This window comes from Cetorhinus maximus, chromosome 2 (genome assembly GCF_964194155.1).
Source record: "Cetorhinus maximus chromosome 2, sCetMax3.hap1.1, whole genome shotgun sequence".
NCBI classification, from domain to species: domain Eukaryota; kingdom Metazoa; phylum Chordata; class Chondrichthyes; order Lamniformes; family Cetorhinidae; genus Cetorhinus; species Cetorhinus maximus.
In genome coordinates this window covers 16,512,208-16,522,593 of record NC_135880.1, presented here as the reverse complement: position 1 = coordinate 16,522,593, position 10,386 = coordinate 16,512,208, and the positions used below count along the sequence as shown (strand labels likewise).

General features: G+C 46.0%; 1 protein-coding gene across 1 annotated transcript in view; it reads right to left on the bottom strand.

Moving 5' to 3' along the window:
• The window catches only part of galntl6 (polypeptide N-acetylgalactosaminyltransferase like 6), a 1,368,692-nt gene that overhangs the window by 898,904 nt on the left and 459,402 nt on the right, over positions 1–10,386 (bottom strand). Inside the window, exon 3 of the mRNA XM_078557596.1 lies at positions 7,970–8,076. Coding sequence (XP_078413722.1) covers positions 7,970–8,076 — 107 coding nt within the window. The remainder of the gene's footprint in view (positions 1–7,969; positions 8,077–10,386) is intronic.

The window sequence follows — 10,386 nt, the reverse complement described above, 5'->3', positions numbered from 1 at the left end:
GCTTTGTTTGGCTCTGTTGAGCTCTGTTTGGCTGTGTTTGGCTCTGTCTTGCTCTATTTGGCCCTGTTTGGCTCTGTTTTGCTCTGTTTCACTCTGTTTTGCTCTGTTTGGCTTTGTTTGGCTCTGTTTTGCTCTGTTTTGCTCTGTTTTGCTCTGTTTGGCTCTGCTCTGCTCTGTTTGATTCTGTATGGCTCTTTTTGCCTCTTTTTGGCTCTGTTGTGCTCTGTTTGAGACTGTTTGGCTCTGTCTGGCTCTGTTTAGCTCTGCTTGGCTCTGTTGTGCTCTGTTTGGCTCTGTTTGGCTCAGTTTTGCTCTTTTTGCCTCTGTTGTGCTCAGTTTGGCTCTGTTTTGCTCTGTTTGGCTCTGTCTAGCTCTGCTTTGCTCTATTTCACTCTGTTTTGCTCTGTTTGGTTCTATTTCACACTGTTTGGCTCTGTTGTGCTCTGTCTTTTTCTGTTTCACTCTGTTTTGCTCTGTTTGGCTCTGCTTGGCTCTGTTGTGCTCTGTCTTTTTTCTGTTTCACTCTGTTTTGATCTGTTTGGCTCTGTTTGGCTCTGTATGGCTCTGTTTGGCTCTGTTTGGCTCTGTATTGGCTCTGTTCTGCTCTGCTTTACTCTGTTTGGCTCTGTTTATCTGTCTGGGTATGTTGGGCTCTGTTGTTCTCTCTTTGGTTATGTTTGTCTCTGTTATGCTCTGTTTGACTCTGGTGTGCTCTGTTTGGCTCTGTTTGGCTACGTTTTGCTGTGTTTGCATCTGTTGTGACCTTACATGCTCTGCGTGGCACATTGTTGGAGAGGTTAATAATTACTCTGAGTGCTTGAGAGGCTGGGTTTCTCTGTAAGCACAAAGAGGTGAGTTGATACAAGGCTGTGCTTCTAATGGCAATTACTGCAGAGTGTAGCTTGGTAGGTTTATCATACAACCAGCAGAACTAGACATAAACCAGTTGGATACTTAGTCCTTGATGTTAAACCCACCACGCACACACATCTCACAAACACCACAACCCCACGATAGACAGTGAAGGTCTGGTCAGAGGTTAATGTGTTAAATATGGAGAACACGACTGCAGCATTTCACTCATGTGCCCTCTACCTTTATCAGGGTCTGACTGTCCCACTGTGGAGAGATGAGGTGCTCAGTGGGGACGTATTTAAATTGGGCTCCTGAAGCATTCAGGGAAACCTGGCCATGAAAGGGAGCTGCCAGTTCCACAATGTGAGAACCTTTTTTCAGCACTCCTTGTGGGCTGAGCAGCAGGATTGCTCATCCCAGATCCCTTAAGGGAGGTTTCAGCCTCCCGCAGTCCTGAGTGGCAGCTTCCAATTACCGACTTCCCTTCTCTCCTGCTGATTGGGGGCCTTTCTCCTCCCTTCCTGGTCACAGACTGGCTCCTCCTACAAATGCTACCCTTTCCCCCAACCCTCTGTCCTGATTATGACTTTTCTGCCCCTGCCCCTGCCCCTCCTCTTCCTGAATGCCAGGGATCATCGCTTTTATGACTGACTCTTGCCACAGAGGCACATATGTCTCAGCATATATACAATGCTTCAATTACAATACAACCAACTGAAGTGCACGAGCTGATCAAATATTCTCCAAAGCTCATTCCTCTTATGACAGGGAATCATTTTCATTGCTCTAATCACAAACTAATGACAGACTCACAACCAGAAAACATGCGTTGGTGCTGAGTTAAATTAATTCTAGTATTTGCTCTGATTTTGAGCCTCCTCATCTTGCTCAAAATGCCGGCAGAGGCAGAATCCGGAATTCCCGTTTCCCAACCCACCTACTGCCATTTTCATTGGGGAGGAATGGGGACAGGTTCTAAATAGCACATTCCTGATTCACAGAGGCTGCTGGCCCATATAAAGCAGCAGCTGACTATACTCATGTGTCATTTTTGGTGAGGTAGGTACCTGAAACCAAGGTGTGCACATTAGAGTAAGTAAGAGCAGGTCTGAACCTTGTGCATTTGACTGGATAGCCAGGGCACCCTTTCAGAGAGATAAGGTACCCCTTTGGATATGGTTCTTGGACACCTATGGGAGAGGCTTGGTACCCTTTGGCACAGGTCAGTGCCCTTTGGATTGTTAAAAACTAGATATGACTTTGGTTCAAAAGTGCATATACTCATTGCAACTGACAATCTGTCAAAGAACTGTCAAGCTGTCAAAGAACTGTCAAAGCTGTGTTATGGAACCCAGAAGAAGTAAAACTTACCTTAAAAACGGAGATCGGGTCACAGAGACAGGGACCTACAAATCCCAGTAGGCCTCAGCAATCTCTGTGCATGCGCCAGCCCTGGAAAAGCCACACATGTGCAGCTCGTTCCTTTTTGTGATCTTCAGCTTCTGGAGAATGGCCGCACATGCGCAGTTGGGGCATACTCTCATCTTCAGGCCGGGAACCGGCCCTGCGCATATGTGCAGTTTGTTCTTTTCCATTTTTTCCCCCGGTTTTAAGGGAGCCCTGCACCTGCGTGGAAGGGAAAGAAGACCCCAAAAGTGAAACAGCGCGAATAGGGGGTTAGATGACTCAGAACAAAATTGCCATTCTCCAGAGAGGCACAGAGGAGACAGGAGGGGAATTGCAGAAAGCAGGTTTCCCAGAAGGACAGAAAAGTCCAAAAAACCAGGGAGTGGTGACAGGAAAAGGTCCGAAGGTGACAGCTAAGTCATGCAACAGAGACAAGCAATCTGGAACAGATCCTGTACAATGAAGTTAAAGTAAGGAGCAGAGAAAGAGGCTCTGAATTAAAGAGAGAAAGCTGTCGGGAGCAGAATCAAGGCAAAGTGGGCTTGCGAGAAACCAGGAGATCCAAGGAGACAGCCAAAGGTTGGTGACTCCTTACAAAGGGCATGTGAAGCAATGGCATGGCTGAGTATCTGAGAAAGAGTGCATGGAAAGCAAAGCTTGAAAGCATGTGGCGATTCAGGGGAGAGGAACATCGGAAGGAGAGTTCGAAACCCTGGGGGTGGACCCGTGTGGAAGGCACCCGAGAGAAAGCGCCATTTGGGAGAAGATTCCAAAGCATGTTTTTCGAGAGTGGAGATTGGGAATCCTCATGTGAAAGACAGAGTTCAGTGAGACCAGTTGGCTCACAGTGTGACAAACGTCTGCCGAGAGTTGATGAGAGATCCATAGCATCTATTTGGGGTGACATCTGTCACTTGGTTTCAGAGTATGGTGTGTCTGACCACAGGTCACCTATTTTTTTTACATGGGCTGTGTACTTACTGTGAACATCAGAAATAAGATAGCTTTTGTAACTTGTGTTATCCTTACGAATCTGCATGTATCTGTACAAGTATAGTTGTGGGGGCAGGGGTATTGTAATATAGTTAATCTTTTCTTCTCATTTGATAAATTTTTAATTCTATTATTAAGAGTTAATCAGCTGACTCCTGTGACTCTGTTTAGTAACCACCCTCGACATTTCTAAACAAAAAATAAAAGCTAGGATCCATCAAGCCGAGTTCCACTCTGGGACCTGACTTGTCCAGTAGAAACATCAGCTGGGATCATAAGAGCTGTGAAAGAACTGCCAAAACTCATTGGAGCTATCAGAGGTCATAGGAACTATCAAAGGTATCAAGGGGTTTAACTTTTGGGTTTTAAATTCCTTTTTAAAATGTGTGCAGTTTTACAAAAATCAGTGCGTGATATTCAACTCTGTTGACATTAGCCTGTGGGCTGTCATATGATTTGTGCTGCATAACTGATTTTACAACCTAACATTATCACAGCGGGGTGCCTGTTAAGTGTGCAGTTTGATTGACAGCTATAGAATGTCGTTTTCATAAGGGATTATTTGAAAGAACTTCAATGTATGGAATCATTTTTATCAATGGGAATATTTTTTTAAATATTGACATCATCAACAGACATATTATTTAATTTTATGTCAGCATGGCTCCTGAGGTTTGTCCATGGTAGATGCTAGATAAGTTGGCATGGAGGGGGTAAAGGAAAAGGGTGGTGGGAGGGCATGGGTTGGCATGAGTTGGCAATAAGTTGGCACAGGGGCTGTATAGGGCCACAGGGAGGTTGTGGTGTAGTGCTATTCTCACCAGTAATTCAGACACCAAGGATAATGCTCTGGGGACTTGGGTTCGAGTCCCACCAAGGCAGATGGTGGAACTTGTATTCAATAAAAATATGGAGTTAAAAGTCTGATGATGACCATTAAACCGTCGGCTATTGCTGTAAAAATCCATCTGGTTCACGAATGCTGAACCGCCCGGCATCAACCTAAACACCGGAAGCGACATCGGCAAACCCAGCCCTGTCGACCCTGCAAAGTCCTCCTTACTAACATCTTGGGGTTGTGCCAAAACTGGGAGAACTGTCTCACAGGCTAGTCAAGCAACAGTCTGACATAGTCATCCTCACAGAATCATACCTTAGAATGTCCCAGACACCACTATCACCATCCCTGGAGATGCCCTGTTCCACCGTCAGGATGAACCCAGCAGAGGTGGTGGCACAGTGGTATACAGTCGGGAGGGAGTTGCCCTGGGAGTCCTCAACATTGACTCTGGACCCCATGGAGTCTCATGGCATCAGGTCAAACATGTACAAGGAAACCTACTCATTACCATGTACTGTGCACCCCTCCCCCTGTCCCCTCAGCTGATGAATCAGTGCTCCTCCAGGTTGAACACCACTTGGAGGAAGCACTGAGGGTGACAAAGGTGCAGAATGTGCTCTGGGTGGGGGACTCCAATGTCCATCACCAAAGGTGGCTCAGAAGCATCACCACAGACAGAGCTCACTGAGTCCTAAATGACATAGCTGCTAGACTGGGTCTGCGGCAGGTGATGAAGGAACCAACAAGAGAGGAAAACATACTTGACCTCATCCTCACCAACCTGCCTGCCGCAGATGCATTTGTCCATGACAGTATCGGTAGGAGTGACCACCGCACAGTTATTGTGGAGGCAAAGTCCCGTCTTCACGTTGAGGATACCCTCCATCGTGTTGTGTGGCACTACCACCATACTAAATGGGATAGATTGCAAACAAATCTAGCAACTCAAGACTTGGCATCCATGAGGTGCTGTGGACCATCAGCAGCAGCAGAATTGTATTCGAACACAATCTGTAACCTCATGGCCTGGCATATCCCCCACTCTACCAGTACCATCAAGCCAGGGGATCAACCCTGCTTCAATGAACAGTGCAGGAGGGCATACCAGGAGCAGCATCAGGCATACCTAATAATGAGGTGTCAACCTGGTGAAGCTACAAAAGAGGACTACTTGCATGCCAAACAGCATAAGCAGCAAGTCACAGGTCGAGCTAAGCAATTCCACAACCAACAGACCAGATCCAAGCTACGCAGCCCTGCCACATCAAGTTGTGAATGGTGGTGGACAATTAAACAACTCACTGGAGGAGGAGGCTCCACAAATATCCCCATCGTCAATGATGGAGGAGTCCAGCACATCAGTGCAAATGATAAGGCTGAAGCATTTGCTACAATCTTCAGCCAGTAGCGCCGTGTTATTGATCCATCTCGGCCTTCTCCGGAGGGCCCCAGAATCATAAATGCCAGTCTTCAACCAACTCGATTCACTCCACGTGATATCAAGAAATGGCTGAAGGCACTGGATACTTCAAGGGTTATGGGCCCTGACAACATTCCAACGATAGTGCTGAAGACTTGTGCTCCAGAACTTGCTGTGCCCCAAGACATCTAACGGCAATGTGGAAAATTGCCCAGGTATGTCCCGTATAACAAAAGCAGGAGCAATTCAACCCGACCAATTACCACCCAACTGTCTACTCTAGATCATCAGTAAAGTAATGGAAGGGGTCATCAACAGTGCTAACAAGCGGCACTTGCTTAGCAATAACCTGATGCTTAGCTTGGGTTCCATCAGGGTCACTCAGCTCCCTACCTCATTACAGTCTTGATTCAAACATGGACAAAAGAGCTGAACTCCAGAGGTGAGGTGAGAGTGACTGCCCTTGACATCAAGGCAGCATTTGACCAAGTGTGGCATTAAGAAGACCTAGCAAAACTGGAGTCAATGGGAATCAGGGGGAAAACTCTCCAGTGGTTGGAGTCATACTTAGCACAAAGGAAGATGGTTGTGGTTGTTGGAGGTCAGTCATCTCAGCTCCAGGACATCACTGCAGGAGTTCCTCAGGGTAGTGTCCTCGGCCCAACCATCTTCAGCTGCTTCATCAATGACCTTCCTTCCATCATAAGGTCAGAAGTGGCGATGTTCGCTGATGATTGCACAATGTTCGGCACCATTTGTGACTCCTCGGACACTGAAGCAGTCCATGTCCAAATTCAGCAAGACCTGCACAGACTTGGGCTGGCAAGTGGCAAGCAACATTCATGCCAACAAGTGCCAGGCAATGATCAACTCCAACAAGAGATAATCTATCCATCGCTCCTTGACATTTAATGGCATTACTGTTGCTGAATTCCCCACGATCAACATCCTGGGGGTTACCATTGACCAGAAACTGAACTGGATTAGCCATATAAATACTGTGGCTACAAGAGCAGGTCAGAGGCTAGGAATCCTGTGGCAAGTAACTCCCCTCCTGACTCCCCAAAGCTTGTCCACCATCTACAAGGCACAAGTCAGGGATATGATGGAATACTCCCCACATGCCTGGGTAAGTGCAACTCCATGAACACTCAAGAAGCTTGACACCATCCAGGACAAAGCAGCCCGCTTGACTGGCACCCCTTCCACAAACATTCACTCCTTCCACCACCGACGCACAGTAGCAGCAGTGTGTACCATCTACAACATGCACTGCAGAAACTCACCAAGGCTCCTTAGGCAGCAAACCCACTACCCAAACCCACGGCCGCTACCATCTAGAAGGACAAAGGCAGCCGACACATGGGAACACCACCACCTTGAAATTCCCTTCCAAGACATACACCATCCTGACTTGGAAAAATATCGCCGTTCCTTCACTGTCGCTGGGACAAAATCCTGGAGCTCCCTCCCTAACAGCACTGTGGATGTACCTACACCACATGGACTGCAGCGGTTCAAGAAGGCAGCTCACCACCACCTTCTCAAGGGCAATAAATGTGGGCCTAGCCAGCGACACCCACATCCCCCGAATGAATAAAAAACAACAATCCAGCCTGCCCTCCTAGAACGGAAATTGCTTCTTCCTGTTCTCTTATTCCCAGGTCGGGTTGGCGGAGCCAGGAAATGTCCCACCTCTGCGCCCCCAAGCCGGGGCGTGAAAATCCGGGCCTAACTCTGAATGTGTAGCAACACTGCAAATGCGTACTGTGGCCAAGTAGTTTTTGGGCCGTGTCGAAACACCATTTTAATGCTGGTATTGATACAGATCCCTCACTCGGGACAAATTTCATTCCTAAGCGAATCCGAAACCTCCTCACTTTTAATCGAGAAAATCGAACCCCAATGAGGGATTTCTGGCTTCTATAAATTGAGGCATGATCCTGCTTTGCTTGGGTGGGGATCCACTTGTGTCTGAGTGACAACATTGTTAGTTTGAGCCGCAAGCCAGCAATCAAAGCCATCATCTAAGGTAACAATCAGATAAAAGAATTTTGTGTGCTGCAGAATGTTCGCGTGTCTGCCCACTTAACAAGTCACTGCACTTCAAAAAGGAATTCAGGGCGGGGAGAACTTTGAAAATATTTTGATTCAATAAAGTGCTCCATAAATGCAAGTGCGGTTTAAATATTTCTGTGTAGTCGGCTTTCCATCTATGCCCATGGGCTTGACATTGACAATGACTGCTGGGCAATCTGCACTTTGTAAAAGCTTATGCAGGCCCGGGGGATGCTCCTCAGTTTTGAAATGGACTCCCAGCTTACCATTAAACATTAGCAAGGGGAACTCAAAAAAATTTCCTTTTTGTTTTGTTTTGAATAATTGGCCCTGTTGGAATCATTGAAGGCAGTACAATGTAAGGTTCAGAAAAAAAAACATCAGCCTCTCCTTACCTGAACGCATCAGGTCTTCCTGAATGCTTTCATAGTTGTGCCAGTCTTTTCTTTTCAGTCCATCTGTCCAGCCATAGGAGCGTTCTACATTGGGGTCGAATGGGAACCTCTGAAAAACATCATTCCAATCGTTAACAGTTTTAAAAATATTTTTATTCCATCTCCCTTTGAACCAAATCAAAATAAACATCACGACTTTTCCCAGAGGATTGGAAATCATGACCAGTGGTTACAAATCGAGCAGAACAGCCATTACATTCGCACGCCTGTAGCCTCAGATTGATGGAACTATACTTCCTTGGAAAGATTTAGAGGTTAATTAGAAGGCTCTGTAAATTAGAGATTTAAACCCATAATTCAGGCTGATGCTCCCAGTGTGATAACGAGGGAGCGCTGCACGGCCAGAGGTCATGTTTTTTCTTTGCATGGGGTGTTAAACCAAAGTTCCGTCTGCCCACTCAGGTGCATGTAAAACATCCCATGGCACTGTTCTGGTGAAGAGCTGGGGAGTTCGCCCCAGTGTCCCGGCCAATATTTACCCCTCAACCACGATCACTGAAACAGATTATCTGCTCTTTATCTCATTGTTGTTTGTGGCACCTTGCGATGTGCAAATCTCAGGGGAGATGGTAGCATTGTGGTTATGTCACTAGGCCAGACCCAGTCTAATGCTCTGGGGGCATATGTTCAAATCCCACCACAGCAGCTGGTGGAATTTAAATGCAATTAATTAACCTGGAATATAAAGCTAGTCTTAGTAATAGTGACCATGAGAACTAACATCAGATGTTGCAAAAATCCATGTGGTTCACTAATGCCTTTTAGGGATGGAAATCTGCCATCCTTACTTGGTCTAACCCACATATGATTCCAGACCCACAGCAATGATGTTGACTCTTATTGGACCTCCAAAATGGCCTGGCAAGCTGCTCAGTTCAAGGGCAATTAGGGATGGGCACCAAGTGTGGCATAGTCAGTGAGGCCTATGTCCCACGAAAGAATAAAGGAAAAAAAAACAAAATTGGCTGCTGTGTTTTCTACATTACAAAAGTGACCACAATTTAGAAATACTTAATTGGCCGAAAAGCACTTTGGAACATCCTATGATCATGAAAGGTGCTATACAAATGCAAGTCTTTCTGTGGATAATAATCCAAGCTGCTGGAGGTATATGGAAGTGGAGGCTAGACTTGACAGCGTCCATTGCTCATGAGAAACATTCCGAATATTTTGGTTTTTGGTTGGATGTGACCTGGAAACGTTTGAGGAGTGTTACATGCATGTGAGTGGTTGAAGATCTATTTCCCTCTTTATTGGGTTGTGGACGTCACTGCCAAGGCCAACATCTGTCGCCCATCCCTCATTGCCCTTGAACTGAATGGCTTGGTAGACCATTTCAGGGGGCAGTGGAAGAGTTAGTCACATTGCTATGGGTCTGGCATCATGTGTAGGCCAGACCAGGTAAAGGTGGCAGATTTCCTTCCCTGAAGCACATTAGTGAATCAGACTCATGGTCACCATTACTAAGATTAGCTTTTTATTCCCGATTCAAATAATCAAATTTAAATTTCCACCAGCTGCAAGGCCTCTGGATTACTAGTCCAGTGACATTGCCACTATTCCACCATCTCCCCCACATTGGAATAATGAATCATAGCCTGTACCACTCCAACAAGTAGTACATTCTGCAATAGTATACAAAAAGGGAACGAATGTGATTCCCAATGATGCGAATCAACAATCCATTGCTCACTATTTGCTATTTTATGAATATGCATAGGCCACTTTGTTCAATTCTTGTTTCTAAAACAGCAATTCTGTTCTATAGATTTTTCTTTTCCCACCTATTTCCATTATTTTTGAATCTACAACTAATACCTTGTCAGTCTTTCCACCCCACCCCCACTAGAGCTGTACCTTGAGTGTCCTGCCATCCATTCTTAATTAGCACTTTTCTTAGATAATATCACCACCTTCAACACCTCTTTGATCCTTTTGTCTGTGACATCTTTTGATTATCTGCTCCTATCACTGCTTGCTTGTCCCTACAACCACCCCACCCTCAACTTCTCTCCCCCTGCCCCCCCCCCACCTTAAACCAGCTTATATTTCACCCCTCTCCTAACTACACTCAGTTCTGTTGAAGGGTCATGTGGACTCGAAACGTCAACTCTTTTCTTCTCCACCGATGCTGCCAGACCTGCTGAGTTTTTCCAGGTAATTCTGTTTTTATTCTGTTCTCTCAATGAGTAGACGACAAAGCTGAACATATTTTTAATAATAGAAAACAACCGATGAAAGGCGCCAAAGTTTGGGACTTGCTGGAAAAAACAAATGCTTGTGAGATCAGATAGTGCTAGACCCAATTATTTTCTATGGCAGAAGAGGGTGCAGCAGACCATTATGGTGCAAAGTTT